Below are 23520 nucleotides of genomic sequence, written 5' to 3'. Positions count from 1 at the left end.
AGATTTGAACTACAAATACTTGCTTAAGCGGACAAATAAAATGATCATTTAACTAATTCAAATTAATTAAAACAAATATTAATTATTTTGAATATTTTTGAGTTGTAAAATATTTACAATAATAATTACTATATATATTTTTATTTAAATTTTAATAAAAAATTTTATATAATTTTATATATTATGCTATATATAGGATATGAAAAGATACACTAGTATTATTTAAAAATTAAACTGAATATTAAAATATAAGTCATACCGGACAACACATCACATGTGAAAAGATATTGAGTGGAATGTAAATATGTTTGCATCAAATTAAAAAAATGTTTTTGAGTGTGGGTCACTGTTACTCAATTTTTATAAGACCCAATTACATGGCTTTATTAGTCATTGACTTCAAAGAATGAGTAAGCAACCCAAATAATCAATGAGTTCTATCCCCACCATATATATGTTTCTATTAGAACAAGTCTTTATGGTGTCATGTTGTGTACATATTTTTTCCTTAATATAAAAAATTAACAAGAATCACAAATGGCCCCGGCTTCAGCTGTCTTTAGATAATTTTTTTCTATTCTATGTTAGTCTGGATTTACCAGAAATTAAAACTTTCAATCTTTGTCTTCGAACCTGAGTCTCTAACGCAGCGATTAAGTCTCCACTGTGTTTCTCTTCCTTTCTTATGTTCTGGTTCAGTTCCACCAAATTAAATCTCCACTCCCCTCCCCCCATCCGACGCACATGTTCTACACCCACTAGGCCACTACGTCACCGTTACCTCCGCCAACAACTGCAGCAACACCACCAACACCGTCGTTCTCTACCACCACCACCCACGGTAAAAACTCGGAGCACTCCGTCTTGTGCCGCAGCTTCCAATCAAGCGCCTGGCACCCCCGTGAGCAGTAGTTCACCTTCCCGCAAACCGAACAGCGCCGGAACTCATGCGGCCGCGTCTCCGGCCGCCCGCAGCCAACGTGCGCGCACAACCTCAGCCCCTCACCCAACCTCCCTCTACCGGACTCAAACCACTCCCTCATAAACCAATTCACCGGTTGAACAGCTACGCTGTAACCACCGTAACCCTCCAGTAACGGAAGAAACGACCCTGAATGGCACGCAAGATTGCGTAACCGTCGAGTTAGCCACGTCAGCATAGAGGAGTTTGAGGGGGTGGTGGACCGAGTGACCTCGCGTATGACTAACGCTAGCTCACGCGCGTGGGCTTCCACCAGCAACCGACGCCCCTCGGCCACGTTCTTGCGCGCACCGTAACCGTCTTGGAGGCAGTAGCCTAACTCCCGGAGCGAGTCGATGTGGCCGAGAAGCGAAGCACGCGTGCATAGCGCCACGCCGGCGCGGAGATCCTTGTCATTCTTTGAGGCGCCGCTGCCGTTGAACTGTATCACCGCCAGCGAGTAAAGCGCCGGCGCATGAGAATTCATCGCCGCCTTCGCCATCAGCGAGAGCCCGCTCTTCCGCTTTTGCAAGCAATAAAAGCGGATCTTAAAAAGAACAAAAAACAAAAATTATAAATCACACAAACACACGAGCAAAATGCTCGAGAAAATTGAAACCGTTCATTCATTCAGTCATGACTTATTAGAATGTTGAGGCGGGTGGAGACTTACCATTCCGAGAGTGTAGCAGGCTTCGACGTTGCCGGCGGTAACGCAGCGGCGAAGGAAGCGGTCAGTGGAATCTGACCAGTTTTTTGGTTTCACAGCGAAGGCCCTGGCGCCGAGTTTCGATAACACGAGTCGATCGAGAGCTAACCGGTTCAATCTTTTGCATCTGCACATTCATGTAAATTTTAACGAAGAATGTTTCAATATACATATATATACAGTGGAGAGCCGTGACTGGCGAGAACTTACGTCAAGAGAACGTTGATGAAATCCGAAGGAGAAGTAACCGAGGAACTAAGTTTAGAAAGGATGAAGATGACGAGATCGTCTGGTAACCCTCCCATGGGGGGGTGGTGGTGGATGTTTTTGTCGGTGCGGTTTTTCTGCATACAACATCTTAGTGGATGATGCTGTGGCCTTCTCATATTCCCAACAACTAATTCTCTTAATTTTGCACTTAATAATACAGGGGAAAAAAGAGAAAGAAAAAAGAAAATTAAACTATGTGTGATGTGTGTTGTTTAGCTTTGTAATTTTTATGAATATGGATGAATTTCACGTTCTGGTTATGGTTCTGTTTTGTGTGTGGTGGGTTATTGGGTACTTTGCTGTGTAACAGCGAAACAAAAGAGGGACAGAAACGTTATATATTAAGGTTGAAGAGATGGGAGGTTGTGAAAACGGACCCACGTACGTATCACGATACTATAAGCTGATAAGCGTTTTAAACTTTTAACACTACTGGTCTTCCTTCGCAAACAACCAACCACAAAAACACTGGCGTTTGTTTGGTGTTTTTGCTTTTTTGGTCTCTAGATTTGGTTTTAATTCGGAGATTTTGTTTTGAATGATTCTATATCTTCTGGTAATTAATTTTGTTTACTCATTTTTTTATTTATTCATAAGGAAAATATTTTAATATTTTTTTAAAGAAGTAGCCTTTAATTTGATGCACAATCGGTCTTCGTTGACACCGTTGGTCATTCAAACCTTCAACAAATTTAAAAATAAATGAATTTCTGACATCTTATGCTTGTTTCCTTCTAGAATATAATTGCATTATATTAAATAGATTTATGTTTATTTATACATATTTTATCATTAGGTAAGTAAAAATAGCAACTCTCTTATTATTATTATTATTATTATTATTATTATTATTATTATTATTATTATTATTATTATAATAAATTTGTTTGACTATACAATTATTTAAAAAAACTAAAATTAAAAATAATATAAGAAAAATAGTACTAAACGATCAACCTTTAATAAATGAAGAGAGATAATAATAATAATAATAATAATAATAATAATAATAATAACAATAATAATAATAATAATAATTTTTACAAAGTTATAGACTAATGATATAATAAATTAATAGTCTTGTTATAAATTCAAATTTTTTTGACAATCAAGTTTAATTATATTAGTGAGAATATATTTATACGTTCTAATTCTCCATTAACGTAAATATTTATATTTCGTATTTTTTCTTTTTTTTTTTTTGCATTCTTTTTTTTGTATATTTTTTTTATCGTCATTCTTTTATTGATATTGTTATTGCTGCATTTTTTTTCTTTTTCTCCTCTTCTTTCTATACTATAAAAAAATGTTGAATACCGTCAGATTTACTGTTGGACGTTACGGCGAATGTAGTGTCGGATTTTCCAATAGTTACGAGTAAAAATTCGTCCCTCAAAAAATTACCGTCAAAGTAAAATTTTCGTTACTAAATCTGACGGTAAATAGTGGCGTGAAATTTTATTATATTAGTGCCAATGTTATCGTCGGATTTTACTACAAAATTTTCCGACGGTAATAGGTTTTAGTGAAACGCGGCGTTTAGGCAACAACGAATACCTTATCCGATGGTAAAATTGGGTAAAATTCAAACACAAAACCCTTCCCTCTCACTTCTGTGAACGCTCTTTCTCTTCTCTTATCCTTTCTCTTGTTTCTCTGTCTATCATCTCTATGCCGCTGCTCCATTGAAGCTGGCAACATATTGGTGTCTATTTACATTATATTAGCTTTGTGCTCTGACGGATTTGCACTAAACTCTATTTTTGGTAACGCGTATTCTTGTTGGTCTGTTGTGATGACTCCTTTTATTCTATCTCAAAATGCATGATAGATATACTCTTTTTCTTATCCAGAGTCATGCAAGTCTAGTTGTGTTGTTGTGATTAAGATTAAGCTAAGAGGTTACATCGAGTCAGATGTGATAGAGGGTCAGCAACCTTACCAAATTGATGAGCCAACTTGTTCAAAAATGGTGGTTGATATCGGTGATCTGATCACCCTTAGGTCGGCAGTTTGAAGAAGAAAATAACAAAAATTGACTTTTCTGTCGAAAATTCTCCAATACGATTATCCAGATTTTTTTAAAAAATAAAAAATTGATGCTTCCGTCGGATTTTTCCGACAATAACGCAATACGAAGTTTCAACATTTGGTGCAACAGTTACCGTTGGAAAAATTCCACGGTAAGTGACATCAAATTGTCGTAACTTGATGAGCAAAATTGAATTTGCTCATAGATACTAGCAAGTGCACCAAATCGTTCAAGTAATACAACGGTGAGTGGATATCATTCCCACGAGGATCAAAGGATTGAGCAAGCAACGTCTAGTTGAATCTCAAATTAGATCGATCAAATCTTGGCAAGATGATTGTGGATCTTGAAGAAAAGAAGAAACATATAAGAGGAAGGAATTAGGACTGTAGAGTATAATTGAAAAAGGATTTAGAAATTTAGAAAATAATTCAGGAATAGGGAATGTTAAGGGGTTTTGCAGATATTTAAGCCCTAAGAAAATCAAACCTTGTTTTTCTATTCTAAAGCATGCAAAGATCTTTTCACGGCGAGTCTTAATTAACCGATTTCTAATGTCTTGACTCCTCAACTTCTCTTCAATTAACCAACCGCCAATGTCTTAGTCAATCAATTAATTGAAAAGGTTAAATAATGACGAATGGATTCTTGCAAGTAAAGAATTTTACAAATAAAGTCTCGTTGAAAGTATAGCTTCTAAACCAACAAGAATTCTTTCGTAGAAAAACTTGATTGTAACAAGTAACAAACCCCTAATAAAATTGATAACCGAAGTATTTAAACCTCGGGTCGTCTCTCAAGGAATTGCAGGGAGGTGTATTTATTATTGGTTATGAGTTTTCTGGAAAATTTGGAGTTTGGGCAATGGGCACATAAATGATTATAAATTGAAGCAATGAAAATTAACAAGAGGTTTTATGTAATTAAAATAAATAAAAAGCCTTGACTAGGAGAAGATTAATCTGAAGTTCTATCCTTGTTGGATTTTCCAAGATTAATTAGTAATAGGTTATTGTTTCTACTTGGTTATTCTTTACTGATTAAAGGAAAGTCAAGTTGAGATCTAACTTCTATTCACAAGTCCTAATCTTTTTCCTTGGGAAGGATTCGTGTTAGTAACTAGAGAGCTGACCAACACTCAATTGCAGCTAAATACAAAATGCTAATAAGAGAAGATTAAACATAGCAAAATTAAGACTAAAGAAGCATGTTTTCAATCATAGCACAAAATCAAGAAGGAAAATGTAAAAAACATGCATTTTGTATGAACAAGTATATGAAAGATTGATAAAATCCACTCAATTGAGTATGAGATAAACATAAAATAGCGGTTTATCAATCTCCCCACACTTAATTGCAGCTAAATGCAAAATACTTTTACCTACTTGGTTAAAAGTAAATCAAATTCTCCAAGAACAAATATGAACTGGATTTCACTAATTCAAATCATAAAATGAAGTACAAATAAACTTGCAAGAAGAAGATAGCTCATGAAAGTTAGGAACAAAGAATCGAGCATCGAACCCTCACTGGAAGTGTATACACTCTAATCGCTCAGGTGTTTGAGGTTCGATTCTCTCAATTCTCTACTAACATTGCTTTCTAAGACTTGCTCTTCATCTAACAATCAACAAAAGTTTAATGCACAGATACACATATCAAGAGGTTTTTTAAGGGTTGTAATGGGGTTAGGGTCAAGGTAGGATTGTATTTGGTCAAGTGGACTAAAATCTGAATCCTTAATTAACCTAAACTTCTCACCTAACTTAGGACAATCCATATAATCATAATATAAAATCAATAACTACCCATTAACTGTATTTACTACATATTCATGCATTCCAATTTTAAGTACAGTACATATGCATTGCTATCACCATTTACTTTGGGGTATTTTGTCCCCTTTTTATTTTTTATTTATTTTTTCTTTTTTCTTTTCTTTTTCTCTTTTTTTCTATTTTTCTTTTCTTAATCTATTTTTTTATTTTATTTTTTTCTTTTTCAATGCATATGATTAAGGTATTGAATGCATAAACATGTTCTTAACATTTTTTCACATTTTCATACAAAGTCTAACATACTCAATTCCCAAACTAAACGTTTCCAAACCAACTTTTCTCACACTTAATTCATGAGCACTTTCACTAGTCTAAGCTAATCAAGGATTCAAACTAAGGACATTATTGTTTTCTGCTTAGGGTTAGTGATGAGCTAAAGTAAAGAACAAATGGGGTAAAATAGGCTCAAATTGGTTTGCAAAGGATAATGAAAGGGTAAGGCCATATGGGTATGTAAGCTCAGTGAAACAAGGCCTCAATCATATAAGTATATGCATACATTAAACCATAGAAATATAGAATCAAACAAGATAAAGATCACAATTTTAGAGATAACAACACACACAAGAATAAGATATTATGGTTAAATAATGTAACCATTTAATTAAACTCAAAATCTCACAAGGCTGTATGTTCAAGCTCTAAACCATGTTTCAAAATACATTTCTTCCAACAAGTTTAGCAAAAATTTTAATTTAAATTAGTGAAATGCTATAAAATAGTTTCTTGAAAAAAGAAATTATTACTTCAACCAAGTAGTGGTAAAATATGCACAAAATCAAACAAATATGTAATCAATCATGCAAATGCAACAATGAACAAACAAAGGAAATCCCACATTAGTGTTGAGAAGGAATGAACTAACCCGTGGAAGTCGGTATCGACCTCCCCACACTTAAAGATTGCACCGTCCTCGGTGCATGCTGAGATGTGCAGGTGGACGGGCTGCTACAATTGATACTTTTCTCTAGAGATTGTGCAGATGGACTTGTTTGTTGCCCCATATAGAAGTTTCTCCCTTTTTCCTTCTTCGGTGGCCAGCCTGAAAGAAGAGAAAAAAGAAGATCAGGAACCAAAAAATAGTGATAGAAAACAAATAAAATTTAAGTGGGTAATGCCAAATAATAAGGGTCTCAATTACATGGTAGCTACAACATGCAAGAGAGAAGACAGTAGAAGCATATGGCATATCAGTAGTACAAAAATTGCAACAATGGGGGAGAAAGTGTAGGCAATGAAAGATAGTGTAAATGCATAGCAATACAAATGGAATGCAAGTATCATAAAAGAGTAGCATTGACTTATGAATAATAATACCCAATCAGAATAAAATAAGTCACTTGATCTCCAAAATAATACCAGAAAAGATACAACAGTTGAATAAGAACATTTAACACACATAGAAAAATAATAAACATAGAAAAGAAAATAAAAACATCCATATAGTTAAAATACAATGAATGAAAGAATGTAAATGTAATAAGGAAGAAAAATGAGAAGGAAGAGGGAGGAGATGAAAGTAGGAAAGGAGGAGGAAAGAATGAGAAAAGAGAGAAAAAATGAGAGGAATGGAATCTGCGACGCGACGCGTGCGCGTCGCCCACGCGTACGCGTGTGGGTGCAGAAGAAGAGGCGACGCGTAAGCGTCGGTCACGCACTCGCGTGAGATCTCATTGTGCTAGACGCACGACACCAGCCTCTTTCCCGCGCAACTCTCTGTTCAAAATGCTCTCTTACGCCGATTTTTCATCCACGTGTACGCATCGCTGACGCTTACGCGTGGATTGGCCAAATTTCAAGTGACGCATACGCATCGCCCACGCATGCGCGTGGTTTGGCTGGTGCGTCAGGCACCCTTCCAGCACGTCTCCAATGTAACTCTCTGTAACTTTTTACTGAGAGCAAAATTTGCATCGACGCGCCGCGTCACATCCCTCCCCCCTTTTTTATGCAATATGCAATATGCAGATGAAGATGTAAACTATATGTACTAATAATGAGAAGAGTCACTAAAAAAGAAAACTAAGAAAAGAGAAAAGAACGATCATACCATGGTGGGTTGTCTCCCACCTAGCACTTTTAGTTAAAGTCCTTAAGTTGGACAACTGGTGAGTTCCTTGTCATGGTGGCTTGTGCTTGAACTCTTCCTGGAATCCCCACCAATGCTTGTAATTCCAATAGTCTCCGGGGCCCCAAACTAGGCGCATAAAGCCTTCAAGAAAGTCAAAGCAGGTGACAAGGCCCCAAGAGTGATGACTGTTGGAATGAATTCCGGGGTTCCAAACCTTGCTTTTACACCCGTCTTCTTGTGGGTCACCATTGTTCCATCTGGGTGGCTCGCAATTTGAATTTTCACAGAGACATCCAAACAAACTTCTAAACCCATTCAGTTGAGCTCTACACCAATCCTTACATTTTAATTTGGAGCATGCAACCATATTAAACCTTGCAGGACAACTCTTCCTACTAACCATCTCCCTCTTACTCTTAAAGCCACAAATAGCTCTAAGTTGACCATCCGTCTCCAGTAGCCCATATTCAAGTGGAAAAGTAAAGGTCAAGGATAAGAATTTTACCCACTTGAACGTTGTGTTGGACGGTAATGGCCTTGGGAGAGGTGTTTCTAATGATCTTGCAAGCTCCACTCTCTTGTGCTCTTCTTTGAATTCTTCCACCTCCTTGTAAGCTTCTTCAATTTCAACATCTTCCTCTTGGTAGCTTTCTTCCAATTCAATCTCTTTTTTATTACCTACCAAGGACATGGGAGGTTGTGCTTCTTCTTCCTTAATCTCCATCTCTTGATCAACCTCTTCAAAGTCTTCAACTAGAATATTCCTTGGAGGTTGTACACCCTCTTCAGCATCAATTTCAAATGTCTTGGAAGGAGGCTCTATGACTGGACTTTCCCATGGAGGTTCTGCATCTCTCAGATCTTCAACCACTTCCTCCTCTTCAATACTTACTGCTTCGTCTAATTGTTTTAGTATAAAATTGTACTCCTCCTTAATGATTTCGCTTCCATGACAACTTTCTTCAACTACCCCTTCATCTTCAAAGGTCTCTCCGACCTCCACATTTTGGGCCTCCTCTTGCTCCTCTGGAAATAAGGCCGTGTGTAACTGATCCATTGCGACCCTAAGGCGATCCCTTCTCTCTTGTTCCATGTCACTAGCATAATTGGGATTGTGTTACTCTTGGGTTGATGGATATGGGTATTCTTGCACAGAGGGTAGTGGTGCAGTGAGGCTTGAGGGTTGAATATTGGAGGTAGAGGGTTGGTCCATGCAGGATATAAGATTTTAGAGTTTAGAGGTGAGACCAACGAGAGAGGTAAGTGTGCTCTCCATAGAGGTTTGGGGTGGATAGGAGGGTTCATTTGTTGGGAGAAAGGGCTCATAACACAGAGGTGGTTCCTCTTGATAAGGATATGGAGATGGTGTATATTGAGGTGGTAGTTCTATGTATAGTTCATATGGTGGTTGGTATGGTGGATAAAGGTTAGGGTCATATGAAGGTGAATGGAGAAAAAGGACTTGTGAGTATGGTTGTTCAAAGCTATGTCGAGGAGGGGGTTCATAGACATGTTGTGATGGGTATTGAGTGTCACGTAAAGGTCCACCTTAACCATTATCTTGGTATGCATCATGGAATGGTTGTTGCTCTTGGTATATTAGAGGGGGTTATTGCCAAGAGGGTTGATCAAATCCTTGTGGCTCCTCCCATCTTTGATTGTTCCAACCATGGTATATGTTGTCATTATAATCTCCTCTTCCTGCAACATAATTATAACCACGCTCGTAGCCAAAGGGGTGAGAATTCATAGTAGATAATAAAAATTAAAAATAAAAAAGAAATAAATAAGCAAAAACAAATATTTACAATAACCAATAATAAGGCACACGTTTGCAATTTTCTGGCAACGGTGCCATTTTGACGAACGGATTCTTGCTAGTAAAGAATTTTACAAATAAAGTCTCGTTGAAAGTATAGCTTCTAAACCAACAAGAATCCTTTCGTACAAAAACTTGGTTGTCACAAGTAACAAACTCCTAATAAAATTGATAACCGAAGTATTTAAACCTCGGGTCATCTCTCAAGGAATTGCAGGGAGGTGTATTTATTATTGGTTATGAGTTTTTTGGAAAATTTGGAGTTTAGGCAATGGGCACATAAATGATTATAAATTGAAGCAATGAAAATTAACAAGAGGTTTTATGTAATTAAAATAAATAAAAAGCCTTGACTAGGAGAAGATTAATCTAAAGTTCTATCCTTGTTGGATTTTCCAAGATTAAGTAATAGGTTGTTGTTTCTACTTGGTTATCCTTTACTGATTAAAGGAAAGTCAAGTTGAGAGTCAACTTCTATTCACAAGTCCTAATTTTTTCCCTTGAAAAGGATTAGCGTTAGTAACTAGAGAGCTGGCCAACAACTTCAAATTACCAATTAACTCTTGAGTATTCCAACTCAAGGGTCTCAAATATTAATCAACTCCAAAGTCAAGTTGGGAGCCTACTCCATTGACATGGATGCCAAATTCGCATTCATGTGAAGGGAGTAGAAAGAAGACATGGCAGTTAAACTCAATTGAAAATAATCAAGAAATAATGGAATCAAATAGGAAATAAAAGAGTAAGGAAATAAAAAACAAACTAGATTGATAAAAACTTCACAGAGGAAGTGACTCTTTGTAATATCCAACTCAAAAGCATAAAATTAGGAAACCTAAAACTTAGAGAGATGATAGAGCATCTCTCTCTAGAAAACTACATCGAAACCTAAAATTGTGTGAACGAAAGTTGTCTATGATGAATGGATGCATTCCCCCACTTTATAGCCTCTAAAATGTGTTTTCTGGGTCAAAAACTGGGTCAAAACATGGTCCAAAATCGCCCCCAGCGTGTTCTGTTAATTCTGTAGATCGCGCATGTCACGCGTACGCGTCAGTCACGTGTTCGCGTCACTGGTCGTTTTGGCGTGTCACTCGTTCGCATCAAGCACGCGCTCGCGTCATATTGTAGAACTGCAATCCGCGCGTACGCGTCAAACACGCGCACACGTCACTGCAATTTTCTCCATGTCGCGCGCACGCGTGAGCCATGCGTGCGCGTCACTGCTTGCTGGTTATCTCCTTAGTTTCTTGTGTTCCTTCCATTTTTTGCAAGCTTCCTCTCCATCCTCTAAGCCATTCCTACCCTGTGATATTTGAAAATACTTAACACACATATCAAGCAATCAAATGGTAATAAGAGAAGATTAAACATAGCAAAATTAAGACGAAAGAAGCATGTTTTCAATCATAGCACAAAATCAGGAAGGAAAATGTAAAACATGCATTTTGTATGAACAAGTGTATGAAAGATTGATAAAATCCACTCAATTGAGCACAAGATAAACCGTAAAATAGCGGTTTATCAAGTACAAATCCGATTCAGTTCCTCATAAGATCTAAAAGTAGTCCTTAGGTCGGATTATATGTCACATATCCAAGCGAGGTTTGTCTAATTGAATCTTATGAGAAAACATAATTTTCAAAAGTTGTTCTAATCTAAATTTTATGTCACGTATTCAAAATTAGAGTGATTGAAGATCATGTATGTGTCACACACTTTAAAAATCACTATGTCTAGTCAATTCAAAAAGTCATGTAAAAGAGTTTTCAAGCATAATTTGAATATTAGTTCTATCGAAGCAATAAACAAATTCTAGATAAGATTAGCATACCTTTTGATACTACTAATCCTTTAAGGATGAAGAATGAATAACTAAATCATGAAATAGATCAATGCAAAACATTAAAATAAAAAAAAACTTATATTAATAATCCATAGAAACATAAACAGAGCTCCTAACGTTTTAGCAGAGGAATTAGTGGCTCATAATAAAAGTAAAAACAAAAGAGAAGAAGAGAGACACGGGGATCCAAAGATCCTCTCCCGGATGTCTTCCTTGTGAACCTTGTTCACTTATTTATATCCTAACTTCTATCTAGAATTCAATTTCAAAATCTAAATATAATATTTTCTTTAGGAAATATAAGACAACTACCTACTTAAATTCAAATAAAATCTTAACAATGATTCAAATTTAATCTAGAAATAAATCCTAACAGCCAAATCTTATCTTTCTAGAAGAAGTTAATATCAACTAAACATTTGAATCTTGAATCTTTCAGTTGAATTTTAGAACTTCCTGGAAGGAGGAATGGGCTTGGGCTTCAAGTTTTGACATTTTGGGCGCTGATTTTCACAATTAAAAGATGCTAGTCGTGCACAGCTCAAACTAAACGTCCACTATAGACATATCCATATCATTCTGGAGATCTGGATATTAGCTTTCTAACGCCACTAGAAGTGTCTCATTTGGTCCTCTATATCTCAAGTTATGATCACTTGAGTATGAAGAGGTCATGATTAATAGCAATTCACAAATTCCTCTTTAGTTGCAAATTCTAAAAAAACTCCAAATACTTGATTAATTTTAAAACTCCACTAGAAATATAAGAATTCTTTATTTAAAATTATAAAAACTAATAAAAAAGAAAGATAAAAACTATTACAGTTGCTTAGGCATTATAACTTAAACATCGTATTCTGCCGCTAATTTCACAATAGATTACCATTGTAAAAAATAAATTCGCCGTTAAATATTTACTGACGAGATTTATACCATCAGATACAATCCAACGCAAAATCTGACAGTAATTAATTTATCATCAGATTATTTTTATTATTCTGCCTGTAAATCCGATGGTACTCAACGTTTCTCTTGTAGTATTGGTACTTTTGTAGCAATATATATTTCTTTTAAGGAGGAAGAGGAGTTTGAGTTATGCAGGAGGAGGAGGAGGAGGAGGAAGAGTTTTGAGTTATGCAAAATTTATCAGAAAATAGCACCAAAACGGTTTAGTCGTGACATAGAAGTTTAGTTTTGAGCTATGCAAAACTTATCAAAACATAGCACCAGAAGTTTCTCAATTTTGACACCAAAATTTTTTAATCATGACACAAGTTCTTGTTAAGAGGGTGAAATAAGAATTATAAGAATATAAAACAAAGAAGAAGAAGAAGAAGAAGAAGAAGAAGAAGAAGAAGAAGAAGAAGAAGAAGAAGAAGAAGAAGAAGAAGAAGAAGAAGAAGAAGAAGAAGAAGAAGAAGATGATGATGATGATGATGATGATGATAATGATGATGCTGGAGAATTTTGAATTGTGCAGAAAAATAATATCGAAACTTCTTAACAATAACACAATTTTTTTAATTTTGACACCGAAATTTGCTATAAAGACACAAAAATGTGTTCTTTGATACTGCATTTTTTTCTTCTTCTTATTCTTTTTTTTTCTTTCTTTTAAGTTGTTTTTACCTCTTCTTTTAGAAGTATTGCTTCTCATATTAGACTTGAATGAACATGTATATTCTATATTGAATTTTTATTTAGTTGAATGAATGTGGGTTCATACTTATTGGATTGAATTCTTACCAGAAACAAAAGTAGCACCAAAATTTGTTTAAAGTGATACCAGGATTTAAATATAATGATACAAAATATAGAAAACAAATTACATACAAAATCACATTGACTCTATAAAATAAAATAAGATAGCATCGAATTAACAACAAAAAATCAGTAACACGACACAAAAAATATTGAATTTTTCTAAAAAAATATTACACATTCAATTTAATTAATTGAATGCTTATTAAGCATCTAGAAAATAACATGTTAAATTCTAAAAAATAACACCAAAATGTCTTCACTTTAATACCAAAATTTCCAACAAAATGATGTGATAGAACTAAGCACTTATTTCATGAAGACTTGAGTTGCAGATTCACAAATTTTAAATAGAAAAGATAATAAGTGAAGAAATTTGTGGATAACGCAGCGAAATTAACAGAACAAGTACAAAAATTCGAAAGAAAATTAACAGTGGTATTTATGTATAAGAAGAAGACGATGTATCTAATATGTAAAACAACACATAAATTTCAAAAAAGTAACATCAAAATATCTTCACTCTAACATCAAAATTTTAACTATAACTTCCATAATGACGATGATGGTGATAACAATAACGATAATGGTAACGATGATGATAATGATGGTGACGATAATGAAAGAGTAACAGAAAAATTAAGAAAAATAATAAATCAAATGAGAAAAGAAAAAAAGGAGGAAGAAGATGATCAGACGAGGATGAGGAGGAGGTGGTGGTGGTGGTAATCACGACGACGATAACGAAAAAGAAAGATGATAAAAAAAAGGAGGAGAAGAAGAAGCAGCAGCAGCAACAATAGGATGAGTGTGTAAGTAAGAAGAAGAAGAATCAGAAGAAAAAGCGTGTTCGAAGAATAATGGTTCCCACATACATAATATACAAGGTCTTGAAAAAGCCAGATGTGATCCTAAAACTCCGACACTTAGATTTAAATCTTAAAGTTTATAAATTGAATACCATAAACAGGATAGGTTATCTAAGGTTCTTATTTCTAATTCCTTTCTAACTTAAGCCCTAATTTCTGCCTTCCTCTAATCCTCCAAAACTCCAGTGCACAGACAAGCAATATAAACAAAGTAAACACAAGTAAGATACAGATACAGCTGGTATCAAATATAGCAGGTAAGCATAATAATCACATAGGCAAGCCCAATTAATGCATAATCAAACAAAACACACATATGCATATGATGTGTGTCTGCCCTATAGCTGATGAGCCTCATCTGTCGATTATATAGCCAACTCAACATGTCCGTTAGCTAACCCGGATATCGTCCTCTTGAAAACTGGTGAGCAGTACAGTACCACGATCCTTACCTAGTGAGCGATAAACCACCTTGATCCCCACCATCTACAGACGATAAACCACCTCGATCCCCATAGATGTTTTCAATTGGAAAACAACACACACGTGGGCGGTAAATAACCACGATCCCCACAAAATAACTTCTTATCAAATCTGGTGGGCGATAAATAACCACGATCCCCACAAAATATTTCTATATCAAATTCATCCTCATCATCATTGAATTCATTCAACAATTATCATCATCACACCTCCCATTTCATTTATCAATAATTCATACTCAAAACATAATTCTCTTCTTAACTAAATAAAACTCAAAACATAATACTTTTCTTGATAAATTGAAACTCCAACATAATACTTCTCTTAATAAAAAAAGTTCCAAAACATAATGCATTTATTTTCTTTATAAATCGAAGTCAAATAATATAATTCTTTTATCCATATTTGTCTAAATAATACTTCAAACCAAATCTCTAATTTTTAGAAAAATGTCAGCAACATCTCCTTTAAAATTCAGACTTTGCCACCCTTCTCGAGTCCCAACTGAACCACCTTTCAAACCCTTTTCAAATCATTTCCAATAAACTAAACCAATTCTAATATCAAAATCATTTACAACTCTCAATTCATTCATTATTCAAAACACACACACACACACACACACACACACACACAACTCAACCAATACTTAATCTTTCATCATCAATACTCACATTCATCAATAATCATTCATCAACTCCCATTAATAACTTTAATTAACACAATTCCTACAACCAACTCAACCAAATTATCATTCATCAACTTATTCACAATATAATTTCACATTTCCATCAAGGTTTCTAGCATTAACATATTTTCACATTTCCAACCTATCCTATGGTCATCTAGTCTATGTTTTCACAAAATATTATATATTATCTATGAGAAACCAAAATCATACCTTGGCCGATTCCCCCCTAAGCCACAAAACCCTTCAAAAGTCCTTCTCACCACAAGCTCCAAGCTCCAAATTCTCAATCAAACAAGTTCAACTCAACATCACTTGCTTCACATCATAAATCAACTCCAACCAATATCCAAATTCAATCTAATGTCACATATTATCACTATAATCAATATAAAGTTCACTAAATTGAAAGTTTACCAAGAATTATGAGTTCTTTACCTCACCCATGGCTCAAATGAACAAAATCCAACAATTCTCACAAGCTAGTTCGGTCCTAAGACATCAAAATCACATGATTTCTCAAAATCAAAATCTTTAATTTTGAAATTAGGGAAGAGTGACTGAGTAAGAAATTACTAGATTCTTACCAAATTGATCTATGAATTTTGTAGAGAATTCCAAGACAAACATGTGTCCACTGACGGCTCATCAATCAGAACTTCGGATTAAAAGTTACGTGGAATTGAATGGGATGTTAGGGTTTGGAGCTTCATTCCTTCTCCTCCCCTTTGTTTTTAGCGTTCTTCATATAATGAAGAAGAAGAAGACTGAATTTTGTTTTTTATAAGTTGGGCCATGGGTCTGGTTTGGATTCGGTTCAACTGGTTTGACGTGTTTGGCCCAATTTTAGACTAAAACCTTTAAAATTAGTTTCAAAACTCATATTTTAATTATTTCTACTTCATTAAACTATAAAATTCAACTTTCTAATTTTTAAAATAATAATTGATTTATTGGCTAATTATTTATTAATTTTGCGAGTTTTACAGTAAAGCTACAGGGTGAATGGTTGCTTCAAGCTGACGTTATAAGTAACAAAATATTTCAAAAGATGCTCTCATCGGAGGTTGACACCACTCTCTACTATCTTAAGGTGGTGACAGAGGACGAGGAGGGAGACACTCCGGTGCAGCCAAAACTATGATGAGTTTTAGAATAATTCAGAGAGGTTTTCAATGAACCAACTCAACTGCCACCCAACCGAGACATAGATCATGCTATCACCCTACTGCCGGGTTCACAACCGGTGTGTGTTCGACCTTATCAGTACCCTCATTTTTAGAATGAGGAAATTGAACGTTTGGTAGCAGAGATGCTCGAGGCGGGAGTAATCTGGGAGAGTCAAAGTACGTTTTCCAGCCCTGTTTTACTACTCAAGAAGAAGGACGGGAGCTGGAGATTCTGTGTCGATTATAGATCATTAAATGCTATTACTATTTGGGATAAATTTCTCATTCTGACCATTGATGAGATACTTGATGAACTCTTTTATGCGGAATACTTCTCTAAGATTGATTTGAGATCGGGTTACCACCAAATCCGAATGAATGAGGATTCGGTTCACATGACGGCTTTTCGCACCCACCAAGAGCATTATGAGTTTGTAGTCCAGCCCTTCAGTCTCACTAATTCCCCTTCAATCTTTCAAGCTACTATAAATAAGGTTTTTCATCCTTATTTGAGAAAGTTTGTTGCTGTTTTCTTTGATGATATTCTTGTCTATAGCAAGACTTGGGAGGACCACTTGCACCACCTCAGGCTTACCCTCACTGTCTTATCCCAGCACCAGATGTTCGTTAAGAAATCAAAGTGCCTCTTTGATCAAAGGCAAGTGGAGTATTTAGGCCGTATTGTTTGGGCAGATGGAGTGAAAGTTGACCCATATAAAATAGAAGCAATTCAAGTATGGCCAAAGCTAAGTTCTCTCAAACAACTTAGGAACTTTCTTGGGTTAAGAGGGTATTATTGCAAGTTTGTGGATAAGTATGCACAAATCGCTCATCCCTTGACTGAGTTACTCAAGAAAAATAATTTTCATTGGGGTGAAGAGGTGGATAGAGCCTTCGAGCAGTTGAAGGCTGCAATGATTCATACCCTAGTCCTAGCATTACTAGATTTTTCTAGGCCTTTTACGGTAGAAATGGATGCATCCCATAAGGGTATTGGTGTAATGCAGAACAGACATTTCCTAGCCTATTTTAGTAAGAAACTAGCACAGGAAATTAGTCTTGCTTTAGCTTATATTAGGGAGCTTTATGCAATTACGCAATGCGTGGCTAAGTGGTGCCACTATTTGTTGGAAAGGAAGTTTATTATAAAAACTGACCATCAGGGGTTAAAGGAAATAATGTCACTGGTGGTTTTGACACAAGAGCAACAATACTACTTGGCAATGTTGTTGGGCTATGAGTTTAATATTGAATACAGGGCTGGCAGAATGAATCAGGTTGTGGATGCCCTCTCCCGTCACCCTAATTCAGACTCTCAATTCGTATTTCGCAGCCTCACTATGGTTCAAACAGATCTGTTGGATTCTTTCAGGAGGGTTAATGCTCACTGCCCCACCATGGTATAATTACATCAGCAATTTAAAGAGGACAAGCTTAGCACGGATTATGGGAAACGGGATGGACTGCTCTTATATTAGGGAAAGCTCTAGGTTCCTGATTATAATGGGTTACAAGAATTACTCTTACATGAGTTTTACAAGTCAGTACATGGGGTCATGGAAGACTACTAATAACCTATAAATTCATGGTGGAATTATTCTTTTGGCTTAGAATGCGGACTGCTGTCCTGAAATTTGTTGAACAATGCTGGGATTGTCAAGTTACTAAGTATGTTCCTGCACGTCCTCAGGGACTATTACAATCACTCCCAGTACCAGAACAGCTGTGGGTGGAAATCTCTCTTGATTTTACTGTGCAATTACTAAAATATGCTGGGTATACTGTTAGTGGTGATGGACAAATTTACTAAAGTGGGACATTTTACTTCTCTTAAACTAGGATTTACAGTGAAAGATGCAGCCAAGACATTCATCAATTCTATGCTCAAGTTACATGGATTTCTGGTTATTATGGTTTCGGATAGAGGCCTATTTTCCTAAGCAAGTTTTGGAAAACCTTGTTCGAGTTTAGTGGCACCAAGCTCAGCTACAGCACTGCCTATCATCCTTAGAGTGACGGTCAGACCGAGGTAGTGAATCGCACATTGGAGTCAGAGTCTTCACGCACTCTTACCTGAATCTGTGGTCCTCGTTTCTCGCATGGGCTAAACTCTGTTACAATAGCTCTCACCACTCCTCTCTTAATATGTCACCACATAAGACACTCTATGTGTTTCCAATGAGAACCCTGCCCAGATACTATCCAGGGGCTACCACGGTCCTTGCCGTGGATGAATTTTTGAGAGTGCGCGAAACACTGCATCGGGAACTGCGTTATTCCCTTCAACGTGCACAAGAAAAATGAAGAAACAAGCGGATCAACACCACTAGGAGACAAGCTTCAAGATCAGGGATTGGGTTTTGTTGAAAGTTCATCCCTATTGTTAGAAATTCATAACCCTCAATACCCATAACAAATTATAGAAGCATTTCTACGGTCCATTTCAGGTTACTCAGAAGATTCGAAAAGTAGCGTACCGTTTGGCCTTGCCGATTGGCAGTGTTTTGCACCCAGTATTTCATGTTACGGTGTTGAAGCAGTTCCACAGGGAGCCTCTAGTTGAGCCAGTCACGGTGCCGAATCTCCCATAATCGCTGCAACTGCGTCCAGTCGTCATCCTTGATAGTCGTTCCATGACTTCTGATGAGGGTGTGCAAACTCAAGTCTTGGTGGATTTGGAAGGAGCTTCCAGGTACGAGATCACGCAGGAAGACTTAGAGGAGTTGACGAGATTTTTTTCTGAGATCAACCTTGAGGACAAGGTTGTGTTGGAAGGTGGGCTGGTTAATAGTTCCACAATAAATTTAATTATTGGTCAAGCTGCAATTGAGAAAATTAGGCCAACTCATAAAAATGAATTAGTGCAAACAGCAGAACTCAAACCAATAAAAATAAAAAAAATCCCATCTTAGATGAAGGATTTTGTTAATAAGCTAAGTGAGAAATAAAGTGCAAAATAGGGGATTATTTCTCAAAGCTGAGTTGAAAAATTTGTTACAAGAATTTTATAAAGGAGAAGAATTGATTCTATTAGGAAGAAGAATGTATTGTGATATGTACTCATGGAGTATTCAAAGAATTTATCATTGACTCGAAAAGAAATTATCTTTGACACTCTTTCTTTCATTTATTTCCATTTCCATTAAGTAATAATAATAATAATCTATGCACTTTTTTTTCTACAACCTTGATCATTACATTTTTATATTATTCTGTATTCTTTGTTATCATTATTACTATGAAAATAGCATTTTTTTTCATAACGTTTTTTATATATTATCTTTCAATTTATTTGATAGACTACGATTAATTTATTATAGATCAAAATTTATTTAAAAATTTATTATTGACTAATAAATTATTATATACATAAAATATAATTTAAATTTTTAATATTTATTTAAACGAATTAATAAACTAACTATTAAACCAACAATATAAAGTGATTACATTTATCTGTAATATAACATAATTGTTTATTATTATGAATTATTGCGGGATTTATTGTTTCAATGAATTTATTGATTTTTTTAAATGTCCCACATTTTTTGTCCTCGTTCATTGTTGGGACGACGGAACATGACAACCATATTAGGTGAGAAGGACTTTGTTCATTTTAGAATTCGATGGATATTATAGTGCCTAAAAATGGTGTTTATTTATTAAAAAGAGTTAAAAGTGATTATTTAATTTAAAAGATATAAGAATAAATAATTTTTAAAAAATTAAAATTTATTATAAAAAATAAGTTAAGTAAAATTTAGATAAAAACTCATAAACATCATAAAATTGGCCTTAAAATTCTGTGATGGATTGAATGACAAAGGATGATTGGATGAAGCCCGTGGTAACGCTGATGCGGTAGACTGAATTTACCTTCTGACAACACTATAACATCTATTATTTTAGGAGTAATTCAGAAATTTATCTGATTTTAATGTGTACCCAAAAAAAACTGATGAACGATAGAAATTTAGAAAAAAATCTTTGAATACTAATGAGATAATAATATTTGCAATAACAGTATATACTTTTTTGTATGCAGAGATCCTAAATTCAATAATGTACATGATAATATATTTATTTTATTTGAAAAGATAAGAATGAAATTCCATAATCAATTTTCATATCATGCTATCCTCGTTTTTCAAACAAATGTTTCATCGGTGAACCTTGAGAATTTTGCAATGAATTATTATCTTTTTTCGGCTGAGAATGTTTGTGGAGTTTTAATTAGTTTACTTCTAATAACCAAATTAAGCTGCTGCCTTGTAACATATATATATTTTTTGGTGACTCCTTGTAACATATTAGTGGTGGTTAGGTTTTTCGGAAAATTTTTGAAATAAATTAAAATATATTTTTTTAAAAAGCAAATAAAAATATCGTTAATTACCCAAATCCATTGTTTTTTGAGTTGGAATGTGATTGCAGATCGCCTGATACCTAAGTGATGATTTACGTTCTAGCGTAATCTCTACTTAAAAAAAAATTTCTTTAATTTATGAATAATTAAAAAATTAAATTAGAAATAAAAACATTTTAAATCATATAAATTTTATAATTTGAAATTACTTTGAATAGGATATGGACAACAATGCAACGATGCTACTAATTCATACAAGAAATGCAACGAATCGAGCATTATTGAAAAGTAATTCCACGTTCAAAGCTTGAAATAATGTAGTATACGCTACCATTCATATAAATTCATCATGCAGTGATTTTTTGCCCCTTATTTTATATATATATAAATTTATGATGCAGTGGAGAGGATGCTCAGGTTATTGATGAGATCAAACAATTTTATGATTGCAGATATTTATCTGCATGTGAGGCTGTGTGGAGAACCTTAACGTATGATATTCATTAAAGGTGGCCTTCAGTGATGAAATTAACTTTTTATTTGCCTGGAGAGCAAAATATCATCTTTAAAGATGATGACGATCTTGAAGAAATCATGGAAAAAGAGGAAGGAAAATATACGATATTCTTAGCATGGATGGAGGCCAATAAAAAATTTGAAGCAGGTCAAACTTTGATGTATGCTGAGTTTCCAAATCAATTTGTTTATGATAGAGAATCAAGGGAATGGCATCCACGTAAAAGAGGGTATTCTATCGGGAAGTTAAATTATGTTCCACCGGGTACAGGTGATATTTATTATATGAGAATTTTGTTAGCTGCTCAAAGAGGTTGCACAACATATGAGTCTATTAGGACAGTTAATGGAATTACATATTCTGGCTTCCAAGATGCTTGCTATTCCATGGGACTACTGTGCGATGATAGGGAATTCATTGCAGCTATTAATGAGGTAGCTGAACTTGTATCTAGTCATCAATTGAGAAAACTATTTGCGATGCTACTGATACCTAATAGCATTAGCAACCCAGAGTGTGTTTGGAATGCAACTTGGATATTATTAGCTGATGGAATAACTATATGAGAGGAGAAAAATTTTGAAAAATCAAGGTATTTTACTATGTCTTTTTTTTATATCAAGATTTTATTCTCTTATTATCTTTATTTTTATTAATAATATTAATAGTTTTATTTTGAAATTACTTATTAAATATTTCATAAAACCACTATGTGCTTTTGCTAGGACTAAACATGACTGATGATGAATTGAAAAACCTCTACCTTATTGAGATTGAGAAGATACTCAACAGCAATATGAGATCTTTAAGAGACTATCAATCAATGCCATATCCTGTGATGTCTGATGTTCGCCTTTTTCAGAATAAGCTAATAGAGTAGGAGTTAGCATATGACACAAATGAGTTGACTCATACAAACTTATATACGGAACAAAAGATGACTCATGAGCAAAGGTTAGTATTTGATGAGATACTCAATGCTGTTATTACAGACTCTGGTGGTTTTTACTTCGTTTATAGGCATGATGGGTGTGGTAAGACATTTATTTGGAATGGACTTTCTTCTGCTATTCGGTCTAGAGAAAAGATCGTTTTAAATGTCGCATCCAGTGGAATTGCTTCTTTACTCCTACCTGGTGGCAAAACGGCTCATTCTAGATTTTCAATACCCATTACAATTACTGATGAATCTACTTGCAACATCAAGCATGGCAGTTTGAAGGCTGAGCTGCTCATCCAAAGTAGCTTAATAATTTGGGATGAAGCTCCAATGCTCAATAAAATGTGCTTTGAAGCACTTGATCGGACGCTCAGAGATCTTATGTCAGTTACCGATCAACATAAGACACATCAACCATTTGGTGGTAAGGTTGTTGTTCTAGGAGGTGATTTCAGATAGATACTTCTGGTGATTTCGAAAGGGAATAGACACGATATATTGGCACCCACTATTAACTCATCCCATCTGTGGTTGTTTGTTAAGGTTCTGAAACTGCATACGAATATGAGGCTTCTAATTTCTTCTTCGGATCAAGATGAAGGTGAAATGAAGAGATTCGCTAATTGGATACTTGATATTGGAAATGGAAATATTGACTCTGTTGTTGGTGATGAATCAGAAGTTGAAATTCTAGATGATCTATTGATTACAACTGCTGATAACCCTCTCTCTCATTTGGTAGACTTTGCATACCCAAATTTGTTGCAAAATATGTCAGATTACAGGTATTTTCAGAGTAGGGCAATTCTTGCACCCACGCTTGAGAGTGTCGAGAAGGTAAACGATTTTGTCTTGACAATCTTTCCAGGGATAGAAAAGGAGTATTTGAGCTCTGACACAACATGTCAAGCTGATGAGAATGAAGATGTACAACAACAGTGGTTCACACCAGAGTTCCTAAATAACATTAAATGTTCGGGACTACCCAATCACAAGTTGACTTTGAAGCGAGGAGTCACTGTAATGCTACTGCGAAACATAGACTAGACTTCAGGTTTATGCAACGGGACAAGATTAATAGTTAACGAACTTGGCAGCAACGTAATTGGAGCGACGGTAGTGACCGATAGAAATATTGGAGATAAAGTGTACATTCCAAGAATGAACTTGATCCCTTCAGA

The 23520-nt window shown here is 35.2% G+C and overlaps 1 protein-coding gene across 1 annotated transcript; it reads right to left on the bottom strand.

The window, feature by feature from the left end:
* Positions 1-318: 318 nt before the first annotated feature.
* On the bottom strand, positions 319-2430 carry LOC112805265 (F-box protein At5g50450). The gene is made up of 3 exons (XM_025847667.2): positions 1881-2430; positions 1635-1797; positions 319-1508 (listed from the first exon to the last, which is right to left on the bottom strand). Exons 1-3 carry the CDS (start codon positions 2054-2056, stop codon positions 759-761), a joined length of 1089 nt encoding a protein of 362 aa, XP_025703452.1. The 5' UTR covers positions 2057-2430; the 3' UTR covers positions 319-758.
* Positions 2431-23520: the final 21090 nt, after the last annotated feature.

The sequence above is a fragment of the Arachis hypogaea genome, chromosome 1 (assembly GCF_003086295.3).
Source record: "Arachis hypogaea cultivar Tifrunner chromosome 1, arahy.Tifrunner.gnm2.J5K5, whole genome shotgun sequence".
NCBI lineage: Eukaryota > Viridiplantae > Streptophyta > Magnoliopsida > Fabales > Fabaceae > Arachis > Arachis hypogaea.
This window is presented reverse-complemented; position numbering and strand designations above follow the sequence as displayed.